This window comes from Buteo buteo, chromosome 4 (genome assembly GCF_964188355.1).
Source record: "Buteo buteo chromosome 4, bButBut1.hap1.1, whole genome shotgun sequence".
Taxonomy (NCBI): Eukaryota; Metazoa; Chordata; class Aves; order Accipitriformes; family Accipitridae; genus Buteo; species Buteo buteo.
Window position 1 is genome coordinate 420,376 of NC_134174.1, and position 27,955 is coordinate 448,330.

At 46.0% G+C, this 27,955-nt stretch overlaps 1 protein-coding gene across 1 annotated transcript in view; it reads left to right on the forward strand.

Moving 5' to 3' along the window:
• SHANK3 (SH3 and multiple ankyrin repeat domains 3) overlaps positions 1–27,955 on the forward strand; it is a 385,152-nt gene that overhangs the window by 249,090 nt on the left and 108,107 nt on the right. Inside the window, exons 15-16 of the mRNA XM_075024471.1 lie at positions 10,744–10,860; positions 13,513–13,588. Of these exons, the coding sequence (XP_074880572.1) occupies positions 10,744–10,860; positions 13,513–13,588 (193 nt within the window). The remainder of the gene's footprint in view (positions 1–10,743; positions 10,861–13,512; positions 13,589–27,955) is intronic.

Here is a 27,955-nt window from a genome sequence, read left to right on the forward strand (position 1 = left end):
GATTTACCACAGACAAATTGTGCCTGGCATGCCTGATGGCCTTCTGCATTGGGGTGGCTGGCTCTGTGCACAAGGAGAGACTGGTGGTTGTTGTACACCTTGGCTTTTATCAAAGCTTTTGACACAATCTCCTGTACTATCCTTCTAGCTGTTTACTTCCACATGAAGAGTGGTGGCAAGAGCAGATCTGCAGCTTAAAATGAAATGTGTCTGCTTTTACCATGGTCTCTTGGCTGGAGAGAGATGACTCTTCCCATCTGGCCGCTCACAAGGTGACAATTCCCTGACAGAACAGGAAACGTGTGTTGAGCTTTCTGCAGCTGACTGCTGTCCCAGCTGGAGTTATGCATGCAGCACATGAATACACAGGAGCATGGGCAGAAATGGCTGAAGACCTGATAACAATAGAGCTGTAGATTTTGGAGCATTGATTGACACGGCCAGCCAGCTGCTGCTGGAAAAGCATGCAAATTAAATCCATTTTCCAAGAGCTCAGATAACCTCTCATCTCCCCCGGGTCTGGTGCACTATCCAGCCTTCCAAGCAGAGCTGCTTTTCCATCCAACGTGCATCAGTTGTTATGCACGAGGTGGGAACGAGTCCTCTGGCTACTGCTATACCAGCATTTTAAAAATCCTTTTGATTTCTCTTTTCACTTTTCTGACTTCCTTCCAAGCCTGATCCTGTCTCCCATTACATTGCTGCTTACGTTAGGCTTCCTCTCTGGCTGTGCTGCCTTTAACCTTGATCCCCTTTGTTTCTCTGAACTTCCCTCCCATCTTAATTAATCTGCTGGCAGCTTCCTCTTGCGGTCAAGAATAAAGGTCAGTGTTATGAATATCCCAAGGTGCTGCTTAGGTTTTAAAGCTAATGTCTATTAGATTTTCTGATTTTTCCCCTTCTCAAAGTGGGAACTTAAAAGTTTTGACACTAGAGTCTTTCCAGGTTCACTTTTCCTTAACATTTTCCTTAACAGAACACTTCATACTGTTTTGACCACTTAGAAACAAAGCCATAGATGTATCATGAGTAGTTTAGTGGTCAAGTTTAGGTTCTACAAATGTTCTGGGCATGAACTGAACACCTGTGTTCCTTAAAGGGATGGGTATAAGAGTACTGAGGTCAAGCAGGGTGTATCAAGGAACAGCACAAAGTACCGCAATTTCCCCTGCCAGTTACCTATGAACCTCTTATCAATGCCTTGGCACTCTTAGCCTGTTTATCTCTCTTGTACTATGTCTCCAAGGACTAAGGATGTGGTTGTCTTAAAGCACTCAGGCTGACATTTGAACTGTTCAGAAAGCAAGGGAATTTGAAATGCAAAAAAAGCAGCTGCTTGAAGTGGTTTCTTCTGGGCTGGTTTGTTTAGGTCTGTAAAAGAAAAAAAAAGTCTGTAGCATTATTTAATTTAAAAAAAAAACCACATCATGGCTATTTGGCCTCCTGCAGAAGGAATTTGGACTCAGCAGAATAGTTTTATGGACATTACAGAGCATAAAGAACAAGAGGCTCCCTGGAACAAAGATGTGCACTGCTGCTTCTGGTAGCCTGGGAGGAGAGGAGGTGCTAGTTGTAGGCTCTAAATGGAATAATTCTGAATTCTGCATCTCTCTTGTTTCAGCAAAGCACTACTCTGCACATAGTGGACTCAAGCTTACCTGTAACTTATTCCAGAATTCTTGACAGAAGTCAGTCCTTTTTATTGCCATCTGAATGCTTGACCACAGGCTGGTTGTTTCCAGCTCTGTAAAGTTTCTGCTGGTCTGTTGATGCTATGTAAGTTGCTGTAGTTAGTGTCTTCTGATCATTTTTGTTTCAGGCTGATTTATGTTGTATTCATTCCTGGCACTGTCTTTGATACTAGCTCAGACGAGTTAGTGAGTTAGAATTTCTGACTTTTTTAAAGCAGCTGTGTCATTATTAGTTGCTAATATCTTCTGGCGCTGTTTTGTACTATGCACTTCCCATTGTTTCTGTAGCTCAACAGGCTTAAAAGAAATGGATACAAATCCTTTCTATACTAGTTCCTTGCTTTTCTCAGTTAACTTTTTTGTTTCTTATCTTCTGGAGCTTGCAACAAATGTTTGTCCAGCTTCAGGCTGCTGGGCAGCTGGTGAATGGTAGAGGCCTCTTAATTAGGTGCCCGTCCTCAGAGCTGGCTGGACAGTCTGAATCACAACATGTGTGTGTGTGAAAATGCCCTCGAAGTTTGCTCCAGGAAGCTTCTTGGTTCGGGCAGCTCAAGTTCAGATTCGAGGGGTCCGAGTCGGAGGCCATCGGTAGTGTTCATCTTGCCATTAAGCATGTGGGGAACCCGGGTAGTGTGGGTGGTCCTGCTGGGGCTGGGTATCTTGCTGTAAAGCGTAGAGCACTGGTTAACGTTAGGTTTCCCTTAGGCAACCTAGATCTCCTCTGTAACTTTGTAATTGGTTTGTGATATATGCTCCAAAGGTAAAACATGATACAGCATTGCTGTTAAGTTCCAGGTGACCCATTTCAATAATATCAAAATTAGCAACCGAATCAAATAATCAAGTTCTTAGTGGGTTTAACATGTACCTCAAGATCGATGTCAGTCTTTCATGCCATAACTACAAGAGTCGTCCCAACTTGTCCTTGAAACACTTGCCACTGACTCAGCTTTCTTTGCTTCTCAGTTATTTGCTCTGTGTTCCAGGGCTTACTGAAAATGTTATTCCAGAGAGATCATCAGTGAGATCCTTAAAAGATCCTGGCCAAGAACTCTTACCTCGAATTGCTAATTTTAAGGTACTTATCTCTCATAGTTGTTGTTCAGCATCTCCTGTAGTTACCACTAGAATAAAAACTACATAGTCAGTATGCATCATCTTTTCTCTGTATGAGGGGAAGAAAAGAAGTCTTGCTTAAAGAGTTTAGCCTTAACTGCATTATTTTTCATTATAATAGACAAACATCACTGCCAGGATATAAAGACCAGTAAGTCTGATTTATTTTTTTTTTCATCTTGCAAATTAGTGAAAACTAGAATAAAGCAGTATTTTATTGACTCTTCCTTATTGTAAAACCTTGTTAGGGGGAAGCCCGCTAGATGTCCTACAAGTCTTTGAAGTAGTCAACAAGCACTGGGACAAGGATTGATGTAGTGTACGAGGGCTGTCAAAAAGCTGTTAAGTAGGCTTTCTCAAAATCTGCTTTAAAAAAAAAAAAAACAACCTTGTTGAAAGATAAAAAGCAAAGGATATAAATAAGCAGGCAAGTTTTACAGCAGATGGAGATTGCCAATGGTGGGCCACAAGACTTTCCAGATGAGGAGAGAATGAATTAAAAAGAGAGGCACATGTGGGGAGATTGTCAAGAGAATACAATGGGAGTCTGAGAAAGTATGGAGAAGTTGAGTGATTCATTGTTTGTCTAAACATGAGACTTAATGGACAGTCAATGAAATTAGGCAGCAAGGTTAATGCCACAAAATGAGCTATTTCCACACAGCACGCAGTTGTGGATCTTACTGCTGCAGTTAGTGCAGATTAAAGGCTCCCAAGGAGATTAGGCAAATCCATGGAGGTTGTGTTCCTTAAGTTTAGTGGTGTAATGATTCTGATACTCCCGCTGCTGAGGGAAAAAAAAATGAAGCCTATTCTAGCACATTCTTTGTTCAGAGCATCTGCACTGACCGCTGCTGTTTGCCAGTGTGCAAAGTCTCCCTGAAACCATCCTCTTGAAAGGTCTTCCACCAGACCCTTCCCATCTGGGAAGTCTTTTAAGTCACTGTGCAGAATGAGAGCGCCCCAGTCTTCAGTGCCAATCCCAGTTCTCCTTCTGCAGCAGGAGTGTAATATTTGAGGATCGGCAGACAGAAACACAAATGATCCTCCCCAGGCTTGCTGTCGTTGTAATTCCTGCGCTACTTGCAGTGTCACCGCCCTACTGAGGTACCCAGTGCATGCCCCTGTCTCCAGAATCTCCATTCTCCATAGCTGGCACCAAGTTCCAGGTTGGTTGTGCTGTCAGTGGGTTTCCTTGCTTGGCAGTGAGCTTTTGCAGGGGGACAAATCTCACTTGCCAGCTTCCCCTCTTTGTTCTTTGTGATCCCCTCTCTTGGCTGGGTGTTGGGACAGCAGTCTTCAAAGAGCAGCTTGTCACAGAGGCATGATTCCTTCATGGGAAGACTGCTCTCCACTCTCTGTGGGACTACTGAATATCATTTCAGGGCCTCTTCAGCAAGATGTCAGATTTCTTGCATCTTTGCACACCGAGCAGTGTGAACATATGTGCTCTTGGATGTCTGTCACCATATAGCTTCTGTTAAAGTGACCCTGTCCATCAGTGAGGTCATAACAGAGCCTGCTATGGCCATCTGGCACTTCCCTACCCGTGCTAAAGCCTGACCTCTAAAAATAGACCAAGTACCAGAATCTGAGAAAGAGCTTGAATTCCCATTATGTACCTTACTTTGACTCTGATGGTCCTGACTACTACTTGAAGGTCTAGTTAAGCTAAGCCTTTAGGTCAGGACCCAAGAAAATTAGATGCTGTGGGCAAAAGAGCATACTCCAGAGGCACTCCTATTTTTTTGTTTTGCCAGAAGACCAGACACACTTCATTTATAAGGTATACCCCCCTCAGATAGCTTTAGCTGTGTCTGCATCCGCGAACTCTGAACTCCAGAAAGGACATTACAGGCTTTGATTAAGATCCAGCTCATAGCCAGAACTTCAGTGCAGGCTGCCCTGAGGGTTGTGGGCACTAAAATGTCCACAGGTCTGGCCACAGTCCTATCTTCAGTGTGATCCTTTTGACTCCAGAGCCCTTACTCTACTAGAAACACCTGATTTTTGGTGTGATGGTTCCTCTCCGTGGTACCACCTTCATGCTGGGGACAGATTCATAGGAGGTTTGCAGTTCTGTCAATGTGCACAGGGACAAAGGATTCAGCCTGTTGGTGTGAGTCAACACCAGGCGTGCTTCAGTGAGCTGGGTCGTCTGCGTGGAAGGTTTCTGCAGGCTTCTTTCCCTGGAAGACATGGGGACATTGGTTCTGTCTGCAGTCGGCAAGGTTGAGAAGCATAAATATGACTGAAGTGCTTTTGTCCCATAAGAGTGATGCAGTTGGCAGGTGCAGAGATGGTTGTGTACTTCGCATAAAGCATTCCCATGTAGTTTCAGTGGTATAAAAGGGAGATGTTGCATCCTCTGGAGGGTAGCTCCTGCCATACACCTCAGTGAAGAGCTTTGCTCTGTCTTCTCAAGAACTTCCTCATGTGTTCCTCATGTGTCCGGGGAGACAGCTGTCTCCTCCTCAGCACTAGGCAAAGCCCAGTGGCCAGCAGGGCCTTCGCGGTTTCATGGCAGGCGGCTCTTCAGTGCTGTAATGGATGAACAGCTCTCTCCTCTGCTTCACCTGCTGCAGGTTTCACTGGTCTCAGCGAGGATGCTTTTATTCTAGCTTCTTGATGTTCAGACACAGGAGAAGGAAGCCCCTCTCTGTCTCAGTGCTGTTCTCTGCAAGAACTTCAGGGCCTGTGCGACCCTTGGGCCACGTCAACCTGTTGTGCAGCGTGAAGGCCAAGATGGTAAAAGGGTGAAGCCATTTCAAGCACTGCCGTGCCATTTGCTGAACCCTAGAGATCTGGGAAGGTAGGAAAAACACGTGAATGTGTAAACAAGATGCTGCTCAGTGACACTTCTGCGCAGTCCCATAGAGGCGCTGCAGCTGTGTTACTGGTGTAGTTGCCCTGGTTTCAGACTGCGCATCGGTGGGAGGGTAGCCCTCAATGGGAAGCTCTCTGCTGAAAATTTGTTCATATTTCACATGCATTGCGAACCGCGGAGAAGGAGCATACCAAGTGTGTGCTGTGCCTGCCCGCTGCAGCCCCTGAGCAGCTTTGCCCAGTCTCCATTGCTCACAACACCACTGTCCCTGTAATGGCGGGGCGGTAAGTTGTGCGGGTGTTGGGAGCGAAAACGCCTGTCCCGGGCTGTGCTGAGGAATTTGTTCCCCTGTGGTATCAGCAGAGCCGTGGTCCCTGTAACAGGGAGGTGGCTCCTGGTGCCTCATGTGCCATGCAGATGGCTCCTGTCCCTGGAGGGGAGCGGGGTCTGGAGGGAGGCGACGTGTGCCAGGCGGCAGGTGGATTTGCGGCAAAGTAACGCAGGCTGTCAGTACCAAAGGTGTCTGCGTGGGTCTTCACGCTCGGGTAGGGTCCTTGCGCTTCTGAGTCCCCCCTTTGCTGTGCGTGGTGCAGGGTCAGGAACCCAAACTGACATGCACTGGGTTATGGCCCTGAGGCCTCCTGCTGCTGGCCTTCTGGACAGCAAGGAGATGGCATCGCTCAGGTCCCCATCTCTCCTAGCACGGAGGTGTTGGTGCAGGACAGGCAGGCTTCACCCTAGGATTTGGCTGTGGAAACCATTGGCACAAATGGTCTTCTCTGGAGATAACTAGCAGCTTGTGGGAGTTCCTGATCCTCATAGACTTGTTTTATATCTAAAAAAACCCACAAACAAAACAGCAAACCAGAAGAAGAAAATCTCTACCGGGATTGTGTTGTCATCCCGCCTCCCCTGGCACTGCGGAGTTGTGGCCCTCTCCCAAGGGACGCATCCTGCTGATGAGTTCATGGCGGCAGTGTCTCCAGAGCGAGCAGTTTGCTTGGGGAGCTGCAGCTGGTGCCTCCCCCAACATGTTGTGGCCTTTGAGGGGGCTGTGGACGAGGACTGCCTACCCTGAGCACCTCGGCCCCGTGCTGGAGGAAGGCAGATTTGGACAGAGTACCCCCCCACACCCAACGAGGGCTTTGGGCTCAGTCAGAAACAACTACAGCTGCCTGGATGGCACTTCTGGAAATACATGTGGATAAATCCACACGGAATAGCTGTGGAGACCTTCTCCAGGACATAACCTCCTTGGGCCCTGCTCTGCTATGTTTGTTGCTTGGGCGTTGTGGCTTTAACTGGTCTCCCCAGTCCTCTCAGGCTGACAGCCTGGCCATTAAGTCCCCGTGAGAGGTAATGCACAGATGCTGCTCTCTGACTCATAGTTAGTTGAGAATAGACTTTCATTTTATTTGCATTTTTTCAGTTACAGATAAACTAAAAACTCTAACAAGCGTAATTGTATTGCAAGTATAACTCATAAATTAAGGGCAAGAGGGACTAATACAATTATGTCCTCTGTGCATTCATGTAACGCAGGCCAAGGTTTCACCAAATGTTTCACATCTTGTATGTAAATTGTTGTATGAAACTAAGAATGATACAGCAAGGCTTCTAAAATTATTCACTCTCAGAGAAAAGTTGTATTTGAACTTTATAGGGTAAAGATCAGTCATGGGGAAAGCATAAATTAGTTAACCATTCTGCATAAAACACAGTAATACCACAAATCACTAAGCAAATACATTCTTGGGCTTTTCTCTGTTTTCAGTCAGCAGATCCAGGTGCCGCAGGGACATGAATTGGTTCGTTCTCCTGGCAGCCCTATGAGAAGGGGAAGAGCCATACTTCAAGGGTTTCCATGCTTTCTTGCGCTTGAAATAAGGCTCAAGGCTGCAGCAGGCAGAGCCCCTGCCTGAACAGGACCCGCTGCTGCCACAGGAGCACTGGCCAGTGGTCGCCGCAGCTGGCAGCAGAGGTGATGCACTCCAGCATCTCACCTGCTCTGGCTCCTTCTCTGTGTGGAGGAGCATCAGGCTCCTCTCTGGTCTCAGGCACTGCATGTCCTTCCCTCTCTCAGCATAGTTCAGCATTTCTTCTTCTGAAATAATTCCCTTTCTCTTCATTGCCGGCACTATGAGGCTGCCCCAGCCAGATTGGCTGCCTGGCACAGAGCCTGGAAGAGGCTTTAATTGTCATGGCATCTTTCTCATCAGCCTACTCTGAGTCAGGTGCTCGAGAGCATGGTTTGGGACGCGTGGGTGAAATCCACAATGGGCAGCAGTGCTCCGGCTGCCCGTGCTGGGGAGGGCAGCAGGGAATGGGGGGGCTGCAGCGCTTCGCTTGCTCCAGGGCTGAGACACGGCTTCCCGGGTGTGCTGTGGCACCACAGCTCTCCGACCAAACCCCTTCCCAGCTTTGGAGGGTTCTGCCTGTGGTCCTGGTGCTGGCTGTACCCACAGAGCAGCGCAGCTCTCCCTTGGCACCGAGAACAGCGTCAGCCAGGCTCATGGTCCAGCCACTGCAAGAGGGTAGACCACCCGCCACTTGTCTTCACTGAGAGCATCAGCTGAATAGGGTGTCTCTTCCAGAGTGATGAGACAGTTCAAAAAGCAATGGATCAGTACTCCCGTACTGAGACAGGGCATCTGCGAGCCTCTTCCATGGGTGTGTTGGCACAAGAAGTGTCCATGTACTTGAGAAGGCACAAATATGGACCCTAGCCTTCTCCATTCCTGAGACCCTATCTCCTCTGACTTGCATGTTACTGCTTTTAGTTGGCATTTCAGCTTAGAAGATAGAATCTATTTTAAACTGTCTTTCTTGGCTAGCACAGAGTCTAACTGGTATCTCCCTCCCTCAATTCCTGATCTGCCTGATGGCTCTATGGTTTTCTGTGACCTTGACCTCTCAGGTGGTTTGATGTGGCTCTTGGATGATAACCGTAACGTCCCTGCTGCTGCATCAAATGATTAAAGAGATCAGTTTCCAAAAAATGACTCGTCATTCTTCACCCAGTGCTGCGGTGCAGGCAGCCACTGTGCTGGCCCAAAGGGCATGCAGCTGGTGACATTGGGGAAGGTGCTTGCTGGGGGATGTTGGCTGCAAGGTCCAGTCCTTTGTTTGGCTGGTGTGGGGTACTTCTGCCTGTTCACCTCTGAGGATGCCTGCTGTTAAGGTGCTTGTTGTGATGCAGGAGCAGTCGGTCAAAAATAGATCATGAAATTGCTGCCAATAATTAGAAGTGCATAAATCTTGCATTTAATAAGATTAAATTGAATTAAATTAAATTCTAAATAGTATTTAGAAATACAATTCCAACATTCTGTAGAGACAAAAAGGCATAATTTCACATTCTAAAAGGGTTATTTTTTTTCTATTTGTAACCCAGTGTTGGTGCCTGAGAGAAGAGAAGATAAGATGGGGAAAATCCAGGTGCTGGAGGATGCATGGGAATGGCACCTAAGCTTCTCGTCAGTCCACTCTGGCCCAGCAGGGCTCTTTGTCCAGTCAGTGTGTGAGACCTGCTTCTCGCCCAGAGCCTTTTCATTGGCACATCCAGACTGCTCTTGGCCAGCCATAGGATGTTAATATTCCTGTATTTTTACCTAATGTATTAGGCAGACTTACCTAGAAAGAATTGCCTGTTAAAAACATTACAAAAACGCTTTACAGGTGGCCTACAGAGCAGCTTGGGTACAGCCTGTACCCATCCACATGCTCCTCCTGGTTTCCAGGCCATAGTTTTCCAGCATTCTGTATTCCCTGTTCCTGCTTCCCTGCTTGCGCCTGTCCTTCTGGGCTGGCTGTGCTGCTTTCTGTGTCTGGATGAGCCCCTGCCACCCTGTGGGCACAGCCCGTCCCACCGGGCTGCCCTGGTGTCCTCTTGCTCTCTCTTGTCTAAATATAGAGCCTCCCTCTCCACACCTAGCTCCAAGTGATTCGCTCCTCTCCATCCATCAGCCTCAGTCCCTGGTGCCTCTGTGACGGCTCCATTAAGCACGCGCTCAGCAGCAGCTATATTTAGGAGTCAGGAAGAGAACGAGCCTTTGGGCTGCGGACAGCCCATAAATCCAGCTCCCGTCACCAAATCACCATTCTTTTATCTGGAATGAGATCAATAGAGGTGTTTGCAGATGAGGTACAAGTGTCTGTGCATGCGTGGAGGGAGGCAGGAGAGGAGGAGGAGGCAGAGTAGAGTGGAGAAGAGGGACGAGAAGGGACTGAAGCACAGGCACGTGGGGCCGGGGGGAGCAGGACTTCCTAAAGGCAGGAGCAAGGGGAGAAGCGAGGTGGGAGGAGAGGGTGCCTGTCTGAAGAGGGTTTGCTGTGCTGCAGGAGCACCATGCTCCCTCCCTCCCAGGGGTCTGAGGGGACGGCAGGTGTCTCTCACTGAAGAGTGTCTTCACATGCCATGAGGCGGAGAGCGTGGACGTGCTCACCGTCATTGTCGTGACCTGCTGGGGCTGTGCCATGCCAGCACCTCCACGGGAGCCCTCCTTCCTTTCCTCTCCCATCTCCCCCCTCCCACTTTTCGTACATCCGTATCAGGTCGGAAAGAGTTGTGGGTGGCAGCTTGTTCACAGGCACAACAAACAAAACTTGTCTTGATGTTTTAGGTATTTTTTAGGCCTCTGCTGTCTTGCCTTGTTCACCAGTGGGAACTGTTGCAGGATCCCCGCTGCCTAGCTCTGTGCGTGGCGTGCAGGCAAAACTGGGGCGGGAGGTTGCTCTCCGCTGCTGTTGTCTGGGCGCTCCTGCAGCAGCGGGGAAGGAGCCGGTGTGCGGTGCAGGTGCTTCCCCGACAGCATGTCAACCCCCCTTAAGAACACATGGTGCCTCGTTTTCCTTATGGCCACAGTGTGCTTTGGTTGTACTGCTGGGGGTAGAGTCTCGTATCCCTGCCTGACTCGGAGCTGACAACCCTCTGCCTCCACGGAGGATGGTGAGCAAGGCGAGAAGCTGCCTCAGATGATCCAGGCAAAAGGGTTATCCCCTTTAACTCTTTGTGGTGCGTTGCTGTGCTGATCAGTCCTTAACATTTCTGTTTCTTGGTGTAGCGTGTCTTTTTGCCAGTAAGATTAATTCCTTGGTTCTTTGAGACAGTTTTTCCTAGGACAGCAGGGACAGGACTTGGTGGACGACCACCTAATCGGAAGATTCACGGGGAGCCATCAGCCCCCCTTGCACCATCGGGCGCCAAGAAATCTCCCTCCAGATTAGGTAAACGCATTGGGTGATGCACAGCAGCGAGGCTGGAATAGCACATTGGATCACAAGGGGCTGCTCCCTGCACGGCAATGTCCCCTAAACGCTCCTAAGCCACAGCACTGCGAGGGCTGGGCTGCGCCTCTCCTCGTATGAGGCGTCCTTGTCCTCGCTGCCTGCGTGGGCTTGCTGGGGGGGTTGCTGTGCACTCGCTTCTTTTGGGGGGAATTGCCAGAGCACCTGCCTTAATCTCTGTGATGTTGCATGTCCCATGCACTGGGGTCTCACCGTTTTGATCACGTGCCCCTCGGTAAAAAAAAATTTTTGAGCACACACCACCCGTACACATATATTTACTTATGAATTATATACCTGTACTACTCTGGTGATGTACTACATGCACTTTAAAGCACATGCACAACTAGAAACTAAAAAATAGTGAGATAAAGATGGAATAAACACTGTTTTAAAAACTTTTAAAAATTTTATTAATGGTACAGTAAATGTTTTCTTCCTGCACCCCAGTGGATTGCCTTGTGTGCCCCACTTTGGAGACTGCTGCCATAGGAAGGAGAGCCAGAACTATAAAGCGTAGGGTGTTGTTCTGGGAGGAACAAGTGCCAGAATGCCAGGGCTGTTCTTCAGCTCTTCTGAGAAAGAAAGGAAAAAGCTGAAAAAAACCAAAACAAACGTGCAAGAGGAGCAGAAAACCCAAGAATCGGGGGGGGGGGGGGGGGGGGAGGCTGTGTTTTCAATAGTATAAACAAGTACTGTATTTGGTGATTTTATTTCTAAACTTCGGTAAAGTTAATTGTTCTTTCAACCTTACAGCAAGCGCATTTTGTGTGTGAAATGGAGGTGCGTGCTGAGGGTGAGGTTCCATGAGACCAGCACATTTGAGCTAAAGTGTGTACCTTCTACCCCATGCAGAGGCACCTTTGGGTTTGGGAGGCTACAGCCAAATCTCTGGAAGCAGCGTCTGGTAGTGGAGGGCAGCTAGTGCCTGTCAGGAGGTGTGAGAGGCAGGACAGCGTGTTGGCGGAGTGACATGGCGGCTGCTGCTGTTGCCTTGAGGGCTGTCATCTGTCTCCAGGGTGGCAAACAGGCATTGCAGCTGCTGTGGCAGCGTTTCCCTCTGCCAGCAGCAATGGTTTCGTGTGATTGTGAGACCAGGATGAAAGGTTTGAAAGGGCATCCTGTCCTGAGCTTAAAACAAAGTTCATTGAATTGACAGTGTTGTAATAACGGTAAAAACTGCCCCTCTGCTTTTGCAGCCCCTTCCCACTGGCTGTTGCCATTCTGAATTCCAACGCAGGTAAAAACAAATGTTTATTTTGCATTGTTACTGCTTTGGGTGCAGACAGTTTGTGTCCCCACTGAAGAAAAAAGGTGAGTCTCTTCTATACTTTGCTCTTTATTTCCTCTCCTATTCATCCCCTTTATTAATTTCCTCTATACGACTGCCCTAGTTAGCATGCTTAAAGACCTGCTGACTTTAAATCAGACCAACAGCCTACCTGGTGGTGTAGCCAGTGGTGCAGTGAGCAGCACCAAGGGCTTCAAAAGAAAGTGGTGGCAAAGTAGAGAAGTGGAGTTACCTGATTGTTTGGAGTCCCATCACCCTACTGTAGCCATGGGTGAGTTGGTTCAATGTAACATACTCAGTCGGGTTAGTGTGAGGACCCAGTTGCTTTCTGCAGGGTGAGTATGCAACAGTGATTCTGGGTAATGCAATAAATTTGGTTTTGGTAGTGTGATGCAAATTCATTCTGTGTTACAAGAACGGTAGCTGGGAGTGTCTGGCTTAAATTCTTTTACATCTCCCTGTCACGTCTCCTCTTAAGCCATTAGCTGCAGACTGTATTCCAGATGTCTGCAGTGGCCTCTCTGTCCCCTTAGCCATGAGTCAGGCTGCCTTCCTTCAGCATCCAGCAACCTGGAGGCCCTGGCATCTCTTTTGTTGTTGGCTTCACAGGTCAGGCTGGCAGGTTCTCTGGCTTTTTCACACATCTGAGGCAGCAAGTAGCCTCCTGAGTTGTTACACCCTAAAGGGGAGATTGGGTCCAACAAGTATAGCCTGAAATACTTGCTGCCCTGACTTTGGCCAAAGTGCTGTTGGGGATGGTACCGGTGGTTAATGGGTGAGTGTAACAGAAGTCTCTCTGGGTTCCCAGCTTTCCTTCCTCATAATTCCTGTGCACCTGGAGAGCTCAGTGACCACGGGGTGAGAAGGAAGGCTAACCAGGACTATTACCATCTCTTCTGTGGGAACTGCATCCCTCTGCGCAGAGGCGTGCAAGGTTGATGTGGCCAAACAGAACAGGGGAAGGAATCTGGCTGCTGCCTTGGGACATGGAGTGTGTGTTTGCCTTACCAGCATCGATACTCCTCTTTGGCTCCGCTTTGGAGTCTTGGTGAAATTTGATGACTTGATGTGGTTTAGAAGTTCTGGTGAAGAGATCTTGCATTCACAGAAGCTGTTTGTGTGCATATGGGACTGTACACAAGCATGCATGGGACTGATCACATTGACATGTGTCTGCACACAGATTATTGTGTGTTGATAAATGCTTGCATGAAAGTGTTTGTATACATGTAGGGGAAGCAGAGACAACGGAGAAGTGTTCCTTTAACTCTCAGCTTTGTGATGTGTCTTTTTTCTTGTAGAAACCAGAGAAGACAGAACAAAGCGTCTCTTCCGACATTATACTGTGGGCTCTTACGACAATTTCACCTCTCACAGGTAAGCATCAGCATCTTTGCTTTGTGATTATGAGGAGATTCATTTCCATGCAAAAAGTATCTCCTTTTCCTGACAGAGCAGTATACATTGTTTTAATTTCATGGGAAGGAAACTTTTCTGGTTGTTTTGGTCAATTCAGTTGTAGTCTAAATTACATCCTAGATAAGGCTTAGGTGAATAAAATGCTGAAGCTGCAGGGCAATCTGGCTCATGTTGCAGTTGAGGAACAAACATTCTGGAGAATTTTTGGTGTGCTCTGGGAACTGAGGAACATGCGTTGAATGCAGATACAGAGTTACAGGTTTGCTCTGAAGGGGAAAAGAGGATGCTGTTGTGCAGGGGATGGCATGAAGACAGCTGTCGCTCCAGCCTGCCAGCAGTACTGAACATGCTGCTGGGACTACAGGGGTGTTCAGCAGGGCTGTTCTGGTACATGGCAATTGAGCGTACTCACCTCAGCGTGGAGACTGACCTTTGGAAAGATGCTCAAACTCAACAGGGAGTCAATCCTGAAAGCAGGGGTGACATCGCTGGTTTGTGCTTAGTCTTGAGTGCCTGTGGCTGGTGGGCATGTTCGTAGGAGGCTGGGCTGTAGGAATGGGTCTGCTGGTTGGATTCAGGAATATGCTTTGGGCACTGGGGTTCTGTGTTTGAGGGATAAATGTAGGGTTACTCTGTGGAACACAATCTCTGCTTGCAGTCGGGCTTTAGTGCTTTTAAAAACTATTGGTCATTAAAGTAATTGGATGGGCTTTTTTGCTTGTGACGTGAGAGGAGCAAACTGTGAGAATTCATTATATAAAACCTAAGTTATCCTGAAGTCTTGAAGCTTACCCACAAAGCAGGGAATGTGTACTGGTTTACTGAGCTTCTTATCCTAAATCTGTCTCCGTGGGTCTGAGCACTTTTTACTCAAAATAATGTGTGTAACTTGTTTTGATTTTCAAAAATCCTGTGACACACTTCTTCAGGGCTGTTTATATTCTTAACTGATCATGGGGCGAAAGAGAAAATGCTGCTATGACTCAGAAAACAGTAAAGAAGAAAAAAACTGTCCATTTCCACCATGGCCAAATGCTACAGGGAACCCCTAGAAGGTCTGTGCTGGGTTCACTGGTTGCTCTTGGTCTTAAGGGCAGGAAATAGGTCAAAAATTGCAGATGAGTCAGAATTGCATTCCTTAAGCAAAAGAAGAGTAGGCGGATGGTATTGCATCAAGCTGGGTTGATAAACAGTGTGATAGTAAAATAAATTTATTTTGGCACATGCAACATAACACACACCAGAAGAAACACTGTGAGGTACTCTTGCCCATTAAAGATTTTTCAGCTCTTCGTAGTTGCTTAGGAATAAAGATCTGACATCACTGTGACATCACAGTAAAAACATCTTCTTGAGCACTGAGACATTCAAAAAACCAGACCAAAGAGTAGGTCAGAAAATACAACTAAAGCAGTTGTGAAGGAGGGCCACTGGTGACACTGGGTGTGGATGATAAAACAGCAGCTGAACACCAACACAGAAAACCAGAAAGTAATGCATATGGGAAGAAAACCAGTAGGAGTATTTCATATGCAGTGGAGGTGTTGGACTGACTTCTGCTCAGCAACAAGATTTAGGGATTCCAGGCCAAACCTGAAAAAGCAGACTGAATTTTTGGAATTGTTAGGAAAGCAAAAAAGAACAAAATAGAAAACATAATTATGAAAATCTTTGTATGAATCTGTACTATAACTACATCTTGAAACCTGCCTGCAGTTTTGGTCTTTCAGACCAAAGTAATACTTGAAAAGTTGGTAGAGAAGACTAACAGGTGCTAAAAACTGTGAAACATCTTCCATTAGAGGTTAGACTAAATAGACTGAACCTCTCAAGCTTTGAAAATGATGCTGAAGGAGAAGGGGTTTGGTAGAAGTCCATAAATGAGTGATATGGAAAAGGTGAACCAGAGGTAGTTGATTGCTGTGTCTTCCCATAAAAGAACATGAGGTACTGAATGAAACAAGTATGTGGTTCTTCATCTAATGTACAACTAACCTGTGTGACTCCTTGCTAAGTGACACAGTGAGTGCTAAAAACTGACAGGCGTTCAGAAAGCAGCGGGACAAATCTGAGGAAGAAAAATCATTTGCAGGCTTCTGAATATGAAGAAACCAGCTCTTACTCAGGGAGTCACTTATCATCCAGCAGCAGAGGTCAGGAGCGTGTGGTGGGGAGGCATCGCTGTGTTCTTGCTCTGTTCTTCTTTCCTCGTTGTGTTCTGACTCTCAGCTGTTGCTGGGAAGTTGGGAGGACGGCTGGCCTGACCTGGTATGGCTGCTGCTGGGAGCTGTGGGTGAGGTGGGCTTTTCTCTGAAGCCCAAAGGGAGGTTTGCCAGCCCTACAGGGAGCAGATTTCAAGGCATGGCCTTCTCCTTGATATCTTCTGTGGCTGCTGAAATGGCCAACACTGGTCCTATTCCTGGACTCTGAAGTCTGCACTCCATGATGGAGGAAGCCTGGGCATCTGACCCGAATGTCTCAAGAGCAGACTTTAGCCTCTTCAGAGATCTGCACAGAAAAATCCAATGGGATGCCATCCTGGAGAGAAGCGTCCAAGAGTGCTAGTTGATATTCCATGACAACCTCCTTCAAGCTCAGGAATAGCCCATCCTGACAAGTAGGAAATCAGGCAGGGGCAGCAGGAGGCCTGTGGGGATGCACAGTGAGCTCCTCGCTGAACTCAGACAAAAGAAGGAAGTGTACAAGGGGTGAGAGAAGTGACCTGGGAGGCATACAGAGATACCGCCAACTGCTGCAGGGATGGGGTTAGTCCATGGGGCCTGATAAAATGCACACACGAGTGCTGAGGGAGTTGGCTGATGGCATTGCCAGGCCACTCTTGATCATCTTTGAAAGGTCATGGTGATCAGGAGAGGTTCCTGATGACTGGAAGAAAGCAAATGTCACTCTTGTCTTCAAGAAGGGCAAGGAAGAGTGTGGGGAACTGCAGGCTGTCAGTCTCACCTTGATCCCTGGGAAGGTGATGGAGCAACTAACCCTGGAAACCATTTCCAAACACTTGAAGGGCAAGATGGTGATTGGGAGTAGCCAGCCTAGATTTGTGAAGGGGAAATCCCACTTAAGCAAGCCGACAGCCTTCTACAATGAGGTGACTAGCTTGTTGGATGAGGGGAGAGCAGTGGATGCTGTTAATGTTGACTTGGCAAGGCTTTTGACACTGTCTCATGTAAGGCCCTCATAGATGAGCTGACAAAGTATGGTTACATAAGTGGAGAGCATGGTGCATTGAAAACTGTCTGAATGACCAGGCCCAGAGGGTCGTGATCAGTGGCACAAAGTCCAGCTGGAGGCCAGTCATTAGTGGAGTACCCCAGGGGTCAGTACTGTTCTACATTTTCCTTAATGACCTGGGGCAGAGTGTACCCTCAGCAAGTTTGCAGCCAGTACAAAACTGGGAGGAGTGGCTGATACACCAGTTGGGTGTGCTGCCATCCAGAGGGACCTGGCCAGGCTGGAGAAACGGGCAGAGAGGAACCTCATGAAGTTCAGCCAAGGGAAATGCAGAGTCCTGAATCTGGGGAGCCTCCAACTGTGGAGATATTCAAAACTTGACTGACCATGGTCACAGAATCATAGAATGGTTTGGGTTGGAAGGGACCTTTAAAGGTCATCTAGTCCAACCCCCCTGCAGTGAACAGGAACACCTTCAACTAGATCAGGTTGCTCAGAGCCCCGTCCAGCCTGACCTTGAATGTTTCCAGAGATGGGGCATCGACCACCTCTCTGGGCAGCCTGGTCCTGGGCATGCTGCTTGAGCGAGGAGGTTGGATGAGGTGATCTCATGAGTCCCCTTCCAAGCTCAGCAGTTCTTTGAGTTTCCTAACTGGCAGATGTAGACTGGATGCAGCTTTTGAGTCCTCTTGTTGAGCTACATCTCCACAGGAGTAAACCTACTGTTTGGATAGTTATTTCCAGAATTGCACATTATGTGATGCATGCTCCCAGAATCCCTTGCCAACTCAGGCCCCTTGTTCAGACCCTTTCCTTCAGGCCAGTTTATTTTCTGCGTAAGGCAAAACAAAAACCATGCTAAGAGAAAGGTGCTCGCCCTGTGGTCTGTGGGCCGTGTGTTGCTGCAAAGGAGCCCATCTTGGCTCTGGCTTGTTCCTATTTCCCCTGCAGTCTGGGGGAAATCCCCTCCACTGCCATACACGTGCCGCAGAGGTAGTTGTCTGTATAAAGAGCCTGTGTCAAGGAGGAGGGTGCTGGGAAGGGTGGCGGAATGGAGTCGTCTCCCACAGGTGAATAAGTAGCTGTCCCATCTGTCTTCTAACTTAGTCTCCAGGGACCCTCATGAAAGAGGGCAGCTGGGAGCAAAATGCATGGATTGTTCTGGTGGTGGCAGTTTTGCTCAGAGTGGCCCCATTTCCCCAGGATCGACTGGCAGAGAAGGGGGAGGAGGTCATGTGTACTTGTGTGCCTTTAGTTGAACCCTTAGCCAAGAGCAAGAGCATATCTTTCCACCCTGGAGTCCTCCAGGACTACGTGTCAGGAGGATGTAAAGCCTCTTCTGGACCCAATCTTCTACGTCTTCTTGCAGATCATGGTCCAGTTGGTCTTGGCATTCCCAGGCAGTCGACGCATGCAAAGTACTGATAAACTGGACTGCTCTGCTAAAGTATGACTGGGATCTGCTGGGATCACAGTAACAGTGCTGACACTGGCTGTGAAAACTTGGGGTTTTCACAGATGTTGGTGGGTTGAACTGGAACAGATTGGAGGATTTTAGCTGCATCCCCATAGTATGGTGTGTAGTCATGCAACATAAAAGCATGAGGACAGCCACTCGGGAGCACGCTACAGATCCTTCAGGCCGGTATGGTGTGTTACGTGGTGGCCAATGGCAGGTGCTTCATGCAGTTATGAGAACAGAATAAGCAACCCAAAATATTATTCCTGCCTGCAGCAATTTTCTGTTCAGAGTCTTCCTGAGCCAGAGGCAATGTCTTTGTATTTAATAGCCTTTAATGGATCGTTATTCCGTTAATTTGCCCAATGACATGCAACTCAGGTGCTTTTACTCTCTCTCCTGAAATGGGGTTGGCTTTGGTGGAGACAGTGAGACAGTGGTGGTGGTGGTGAACAGTGGGGTGCTGCGTCTTCTGCTCCTGCTGTGTCAAAATACTTACAGTGTTGTGACAGAAAATGAGAAGGAAGTTTCTTAAAGCATATATATGTGCTCGTCATTTGTTCATAGGTTGCTCTGAGTGCAAAAGTGAAAGAGCCATGCTGTTCAGTTAGGGAAAACTGGTGTGAGGTGGAACAAGTGGCTGCCTTTGTTACATTCCTCAAGACCACACACCGGCCTTGCCAAAGCCTGTGCAGCATCCACAGCCCCTGTCTGCAGGGGTGGGTGATGTGAGCAGCGCTGCTGGAGCCATCAGCCACCCAACCAGCAAAAGACATCCCACGGTAGAGGCACCAGGCAGTTGCAGAAGCACCGTTTCAGCAGAAGCTTCTCTGCTCTGTTTGCTGGAGTTCAAAATGTGGCTATTGCTAAAGCATGGAGGCAGCATTGGTGACCGGGCTTGCAGCACGGGACTGAGCATCGGGGAGTGGTGCCATCAGGGGTGCGAGTGGGTGTTTTGTCAGTGTTACAGGATGGAAGTGGAGTTTGGACTCGATAGCAGGCAGCTTGTGGACGTGGGGTGGCAGTCAGGAGTGTGGTATGAGGATTCATATGGTGGTTTTAGGATCACCTTAATAAATAGGATAAACAAAGTGGATTTTTTCCTATTTTTTAAAATATTTAATATTTGGGCCAATAGATTCCTTGAGAGCAGAAATTAAGAGCTAACTAAGGTGCTGGAAGATCACTGCAGCAGATCAATTAACACGATTTGCAGGAGTGCATATTCCATCGTCTCTGACTTCACTGGAGGTCTCAAACATGGGAGAAGATTAACATAATAACAATGTTTGAGGAACAGCTTAAAAGTACTTGAGAAAATTACACACAAGTGACTTTAGATTTCAGGGCAAGCCTTTGAAATAGTTGCAGTTTTGAATGGATGCCCTGCGCAGTAGAGCAGGGAACAGCATCCACACAGCTGAATTGCAGATTTGGGTAGGGTATGTAATTTACTCTTAATAAGGTGAAAAGAAAGCTACAAATATATGGTGAGGTATACATGAGAACATGAGAAGATACTAGGCTGTTTACTGAATAAAAATATTTTCTTTTGTGGAGTCAGCCTCTGGGGAAGCAATGCTTCCAAGTTGTAACTTCACTAGCACATTGCCAGTAACAGGCGGTAGGGATGAGGTCTGCTTTGGTGGAGGGTGAGGGACAGTTCTGGGGCAAGTTCTTTACCTCTCACTGGTATCGCTTTGAAGCATAACTGTAGTTAAAGAAAGAAGAAAGCATGAGGCTGCTCCGGAGTCGAGGTGTGCTGGGGTGCACCCAAGGTCACCAGAGGGCAAAGAGAGCCTTCCCCAGACCTCTGAGGATGAGGAGCAAACCTAATCTGCTCTGAAATAGGAATAAGGCAAACAGGAAGAGAAGTCTGAGCTTGTTCTTATCAGAAAGAGGCAATCACAAGGGGAATTGACTTCTTTGATGAACTATGTTAAGGGAAGAGATTAAAGTGATTCGAAATTTACTCTATAAAATTAAGAGCCCACATTCTACATGGCACAGCTGGGAAGGAAAAGAATTGGGAGCAATAGACAATTCAGGGTTTATTTTTCATTATTATTATTCAATCACAGGGATTAGTTGACCAGGGAGAGAGATTACAACTGTGAGTATTCACAAGCCATCTGGATGGTCTTCCCCTTAGAAGAGAGGAAAAACATGAAGTCTCTAAGCAGGGATTTCTGTGCCCTTAAATGCTGTGACTGGCCAAATATGTCGGTACACAGAATTACAGAATAATTTAGGTTGGAAGGGATGTCTGGAGGTTTCTAGCACAACTGGTTGCTCAGAGCAGGGCCAACTAGATCAGGTTGCTTTGCATGTCTCCAAGGTTGGAGGTCCCACAGCCCTCTTGGGCCCATGTCCCAGTCTTTGTTTCCAGGGTAAAAAAGTTTTCTGTATATGTAATTATAATTTCTTGTGCTTCAATTTGTGTCCATTGCCTCTTGTTCCATCCCTGTGCGCCTCCAAGAGTCTCTTTCTTTCTTCAATACAGCCTCCCATGAGGTAGTTGCAGGTGGCAAAGAGGTGTCCACCGTCTCTCCTCCAAGCTGACAAAGCCCAGCACTTGGCCTCCCATCTACTTAGTTGGACTGAGTAAGCAAATCAGTAATGTAAGTGATTGGTAAAATCACCTAGAAATCATTGGGACTGCACCAATAACTTGCTATTTCTCCTTTCCCCCAACATGCAAGAGAGGGGTACCTATGTTTGCCACGCAGAGATGCAGTTCAGTGGCTGCTGTTTCCTTCTCTTCGATAGATCCTGTTCAAGGGTCATCCCTCTAGGCAGTGTGGTCATAGCTCGTACTACCCCATCGACACCGGCATCTTTGCCTGCATCAGGCACTGGGATCTCCCATCCCCTGAGCACCTCCTCTGCACGTTGGTTTCCTAAGGCCGTATGTGCCTCCGGGGAGGCAGTGGACATGTACAAGCAAAGAGCTGGTTCCCATTCTTCCAGACAGGACCAAGTAAAAGGAGTCGCTCTGGATTTCCTTGAGCTGTTTCATGGCTGTGTGTAGCTCTGAGACGACTTCCTTTAGTATTTTCAATTCTGCAGCTTATTTATTGGCTGTTCTTGCCTCATCAGTCCCCAGTGCGCTGTTAGTTTAGGACTGGTATTAAAGCGTGCTGAGCAAGTGGAACCCTCCCTGATTTCTGCTCCTGCAAGTTACCATCTAGGAGGCAAGCAGCAGGCAGGGAGCTGGAAATTGCATCAGCTTTTTCTGTCGTTCTGCCTAGTTGTGACTAATTAGCAAGCCCGGAGAGAAGCAGTGTTACAGGCAGGGCTCAGCAAGGAGCACGGAAGAGGCCTAGGTAATGGCCTTGCAGGGCAGGGTGTTGAAAATCCCGCTGCAAAAGGAGTTTCATGGTTAGAAACGGGGAGGGGGAATTGACAAATGTATTGTGCAACTCGAGCTGCTGGTAAGATGGCGGCAGCCGACCTGGAGAGGTCCCGGCTTTTGGTGTATTGCAGGAAATGGGGTTTCCTAGCGGCAAGCCCATCTAGTTGCAAAAAGGTAATTTGCACTGGGGTAGTGCAACCTTCATTTCTATAGCAACAAAAGTGTGGAGGGAGAAAGGAAATCTCTTCTTGGAACGGCTTCTGTGTAATCCCACTTGTCAAATTAACATGCCTTCAAAATAGTCTTTTAAGATCTTTCGGTGAACAGTATCTTTTGGGACCACTTACCTCTTTTACAGAGAGTTTCGATGATCTTAAAGGTCTTTTCCAACCTAAATGATTCAGTGATTCTATAAGAACATGAAATGGTAAAAAGTTAACTCCCCCCAATCCCGTGCTTTCCCTCAGCAGTCCTTGTGCTTGGGTCCTGTGCCAGACTGCTCAGCTCTTTCTGAAATTTAGTATTTCAGAATTGGTGGGTAATAGGAGGCTTTGCGGCCTGTTTTACACAAGAAATAGGACCAGGTAATGATGTAATGAATTGATTGAAGCAGAGTGCAGCCAGCCAGCATGAGCTGTTAAGAAAGGCGCCCAAGCTGAACAGCTCCAGCCTTCAGAGCTGCTTATTAATGGTTAAAGGAGCATTGGAAAGGGGAACTGTTTACTAAACCCCATTCATTCTCTTCTTTAAAAAATATTCAGGAAAACTGGTTAGCAGTTTGAAAAGCAGGTCCTAGGAAACTGTACAAACACTCTGTCCAAAAATTATTTGCTAGGTGCAGAAAAGTTAGTGGGGTTTCCCTTTGTTTTTCCTTCCTTTTTGCAGCTAAGCAAATAATGCTGTGCCCAACGTGACTGCTGTGAATGTCGCTGTAGGTGAAATGCTGGAGCAAAGGGCTTATGGTGGGGTGGTGGGAGGGACGGCATGCACCATCCTCAGTATTTGGCAGGAGACTTGGTCAAAGGAGTCCTGTTTTCTGCAGTGTATTTGCAATAAGTTTTTGTCAGGTAATATACGGAATACAACCAGACCTTGAAAGAAGGGACAACTGGTAGAGCTGTTGGTCACTAAACGGCTCATCTGAGATTAAAGTCTCTCTGGCTCCAGCTGTCTCTCGGATTGAAAGTCTTTGAAGCACATACCTGCTTAGCAATGGATTCCTGTAAGGCATTTTACTCCGAGAGGCTTTGCAGTCATGTGGGTAGCTCTCGGCAAGCATCAGCAGGGCAGCAGCTGATGACACATATAAGATGTTAGGAAATAGGAAAGAAATAGAAAGTCTACTAAAAATAGCGTTATACTTCTATGTAAATCCATGGTTTGACAGTCTCTTACTTGCAGTTGTAGCTTACCCATCCGAGTAAGAAGAATTAGAATAGGTTCAGAGGCAACCAACAAGGGTGACCCAAAGCATGGACCGCTTTTCATTTGAGGAAAGGTTAGACAGACTGGAACTCTTCAGCCTGGGGAAGGGATGCCTGAGGAAGATTTTGACAGAGTTTTATGAAATCATGAGTAGGCAAGGAGAAGGTGAATATGGAACAATAGTGATTTCTCAGTACAAAGGAATGAGGTGGCACTCTGTGGAATTAGCAAGCAGCAAGATTAAAATAAAACAAAGTACTTTGGCACACTGCAGGTGATTAAATTGTAGAATTTATTCCTGCTGCATGTTGTGGAGGCCAAAAATATAAATGGATTCGAAATGAGAGTACAGAATTACTGAAGAGGAAATTTGTGACCAAGAAACGTTGTGACCTGTTCAGGGGCTTGAGATGAGGAATGTGGTTACTGGCTTACAGAAGCAGGGAAGGTATCACATGGGTGGATCACTGGTCTTTTATTCTGTTTCTTATACTCTTTCTTTTGCTGTTTGTTACTGACCGTTACTCCTGAAAGGATGCTGGTGTCACTGAACCCCTACTCTTCTGCCAGTATCCCTGTCCTTGTATTCTGGTTTACAAAAGGACATCAGGTGGAAGGAATTGGCCTCCCTCTGTACTTTAACATTGAGTGCAATTGAATACTCAAGACTAACTTTAAAAAAAAACAAGAAACCACCAACCACAAAAAGTCACAAATTCCATAGAGGGTATTTTCTTGTTCCGTCTTGCTAGGTGGAAGAATAAAACAAGTTAGACCATGTTGAAGCCTTTTCATTTCTTCTCAGCCACATTTAGAGATGAACGACTGACTTGGTTCTTTGAACATTTTACAACCATTAAATTTAGTTGTTTTTCTTCCATGATGCAGTTCTGTGGTTGGTCTTTGAAAACTTTATTTTCCTACTAACCATTTGGAGTCTTTGAGCAAGGTGTAGATCTTTTCTCTGATACTGCACTTTGTGTAGTGGTTTTCTTCCATCTACTGAGAGGCTTTTGTCATCTGTCATTAGTAGAGAAATTCATCTTGTGTAACTTCAGACAGTTCAGTACCTGTCTACCTGACTTTATCGTCAAGGTCCTCTTTATAGTATGCAGTAGCAAAAGGGGACTTGCAGGGTGCAATTAATTTCCATCTAAAACAATCATTTAAGTCAGATGAATCATGACCTCATTGTGCATCTTTCACTTCATAGGTTATGAGGGAACCACGGGAGTACTAGCGCACATGGGGACGTGTACATCATCACTGTCAAAACTTAGGCAAGGTGCATCCTACTCTAGGCAAGTTGCTAGGTGCTGGCAACAAAAGGGCTTTATTGTACTACCCAATTAAACCCAGTGGTTTCATGCAGAAAAATAGGGTCTTCCACAGCAAAATTTATCTGACTTCAGATACACTCCCTAACACCACATAACTCATCCCCTACAATCAGTACCTTCCCCTCTTGCACCAAGACCTGCTGCTGCTGTGATCCCTTCCCCTGTGTTGTGCCCCAGTACTGTGAATGTCTTCAGCATTGTTATTGTTCTTTACTGACTTGGAGACTTAAAGGAGCAGAAGAGAAACCCACAGCCCCTCTGTTAACTTCAGCTCCCCAAAGTGTTTAAGCATTGGGGCAGGCATCATCCTCCCCTTTTCTGGACAAGAACACTTGCTTGATGAGGGACAGAAGACATTGCAAATGCCCTCAGTGAGTCACTGCAAATACTGCAAATTTGTAGGCAGGATGCGAATTCAGAATCATCTTGACGGATAGAAACTATTGTTTGAAAATGCTTAGATGCAATTCAGTAAGGAGAAAAGCAAATTACCACAGTTGCAGAAAAGTAATCAGCTGCGGAAATGCAGGAAAGAGAAGAATGGAGGAAAGGTTCAGAAGCTATAGTGAATCCTATACTGAACATCAATTAGCAATATCAAAATGTTGTAAAAAACAAAGATAATGGGATATTCAAATAGAAGTCCAGCAAATGTTCTCCTTAGCTTAGCACAGTTACAGTATAAATTGAGGTGCTGTGCTGAGCGAGTGCTTGGTAACAGTCTTCAAATGCATAATTTAAACTGCAGAGGTGGGAATAAACTCTGCACCATGCCTTTTTGAATAGGACAAGAGGTAATCAGCAACAATCACAGCAAACAAAATTTTCACTAGGCAATAGTAGAAAGTTTCTAATCATAAGGGTAGCATAGCATTAGAAAAGATTGTCTAGGTAGTTATTTAAAGGTCTCTCAATGGAAAATAAATAATATTTTAGACAAACATCTGTTAGGAATGTTTTTGTATAATTGATTCTGCACTGGGACAAGCCTTCTTAAAATCACTTGCAAGCTGGGGTTTCTGTGATTTTATTATCATTCCTGTGCTAAATGTCGACAATCCTTTATCAAGTGTTCCACTCCTGATGGATGGGGCTCCAGGCTGCGTGTGTCGCTGCAAGCCTTGGTAGCTATTCTTTGTGTGTCATGAGGAAAGGGAAACAAAAGTATTCCTTCAACATGACTGATTGTAAGTTATTTGCACTTATTTCCAGGAAGCAATTAAAAGCAGGTATTACAGGAGATTGTCATATTTCTCTGAACTGTATCATTATCTACAGAAACTAGAATAATGAAAAATACTGCAGATTCTTACAGTATCTTCGTAGTGAATTTTGGTGGATTTTTCTTTTGATTAGAGTCTGCTGGTTCTTGTTCTTCCAGGCAGAAGATAATCAGATCATTAAAAACAAATGAAATAAAAAAAATGGTGTCAAATGTTCTTTCCTCTAGCACTTCTTCAACTCACAGTAGTTAAATTAAATAGGTAAGAATTACCAAAAATGTTTTCTGTTTTGATAAAATATGAGGGAGAAGGGGCAATTACATTTAATTTGACTTCCTGTGTATAACAGCCCATTAAATTTTACCAAGGTATTGTATTTGATTACAAAGACTTTTGGTAGACTAAAACATTAGTATATATATTCACAAGACTAAACTGCTCCTTGCCTGGAAAGCCCTTCCACAGTTAGGGGATTTAACAGATACAGTTTTCCAGCAGAGGACTAGCATCATAAGATGCAAAGGAAGTGAAAACACCTGGATTTTTTGCCAGTGTAATTTGGGAGATTATTTGTTCCCCTCTTCAAATACGATAATTGTTTGACTCGGAGCATAAAAGCACCCTTGCATGACCTCAGAGAACCAGCTTGCCCCATCTGTTGTCTTTTATCCTGTTCTGACCAGTTTTTATGTTTCACCTTTTCCTGAAGCAGCATCCTCAAAGGGAGGGAGCGGAAGGGAGAACATGGGGGGTGTGAGTATTACAGATTTCAATATCAGAAGCAATCACAGCTTCCAAACAGCCTAGTCTTCCACCATAAGTAATTTAGAGAAGCAAGAGTCCACCGCTTTCTTGATGCAGTGTTCAATGTTTAGTTGCACTCTCTAGTGGGAATTCTGCCTTATTTCAAGGCTGAGTCACATCTTGAAATAAGCCACATCTGATCTTTTTTCTCAGCATTGTTTGAAAATTCTAAAATATTGAAAGTATTTTTCTTTCAGTATGTACCTATGTATATCTAGATGCCTCTTGACCTTCTCTTTGATAGGAATAAGTCAAGCTGAATTTCACATTGTAAGACTTCCTTTGCTACTCCTGGGATTCTTTTTTTCATTGCCTTGTGGTCTCAAATGTTTTTGCATCAGTCTTGAAGACACCAGCTGGACTATTCTGGTAAAGTCATGTGTACAGAGTGAAGAGCGTTTTGTTTCCACTGTATCATTTTTATAAGTCCAGAGATTACCTTTCTTTACTTGATTGCAGTAAGAGCTAATGTTGTAGAAGTATATCCTTTTTGAATTGTTCCTTTCCAAGAATGTCTCTTATCTTGAAAACAGAGCCTGTATTTATTGGTATTTTGCATTTACCTGTATTAAAAAGGGGTTTTTTGTCCTGAGTATTTAATGACACAGTCCGTATCGCTCTGACAATCACTTCTTCTCTGCTATGGCAGCGTTCTTTGTATCCTCTTCAAACTTCAAACAGAAAGATCTTGACTTTCTAAATCAGGGGTTTACATTGTTATTCACAAACTGGATATAGCTATTCAAAGAGTCTGTCCAATCTCTAAAATTATTTGGGATGCTTCCTGATGCCTGTGTGATCAGCTCTGGGACTGCTGCCATGCTTGTGTGACCGCAGTGAAGTGGGACACAACTCTGACGTTGCAGAAGTTGGACAGCTCTGGTTTAGACCACAAATTGCAATACGGATTAGGACTGGTCCTTATGGGGCTAACTGGAGACAGCTGCCCACGCGATGTCTGCATGCTATTGATTACATTTTTTGGCGTTTTGGTGAATGCACTTTTAGTATACTAATATGTCCTATGAGAAGGTTGCAGTCTGTGGAGTTAGTTCATGTGCAGTGGTACCAAACCCTTAAGCCACAGTACGTGATCCCTAGTGGTTGCCATTATCAGTTATATTGGGATCTTGACAAGATACTTGACAGGATTGACCTCACATTAACTACACCAATGAGATTCCCTATTCAATCTTCTAAATAAAACATTCTGTTAATTTACTTAGAATTGGAGTCAGGCTGATAGTTTATAGTTCTTGTGTCATTCCTGGCAGTCGTTCCAGGGTCTAGAATTTCCCAAGTTTCCAGAATTTCTTAAATACTGACATTTGTTACTGAGATAGTGCCTTAGCTGATTTCTCTAAAGCTCTTCAATGTAAAGCATTCTGGCTTCTGGATTTGAAAATGCTTTATTTTAACAGACACTGCCTCATGATCTCTGTAGAGGTGACAAGTTTTCTATTCCACCCACATTGTTCTAGTAGATGATGACAGTGCCCTTTCTCTGTTCCAAATGCAGCACCAAAG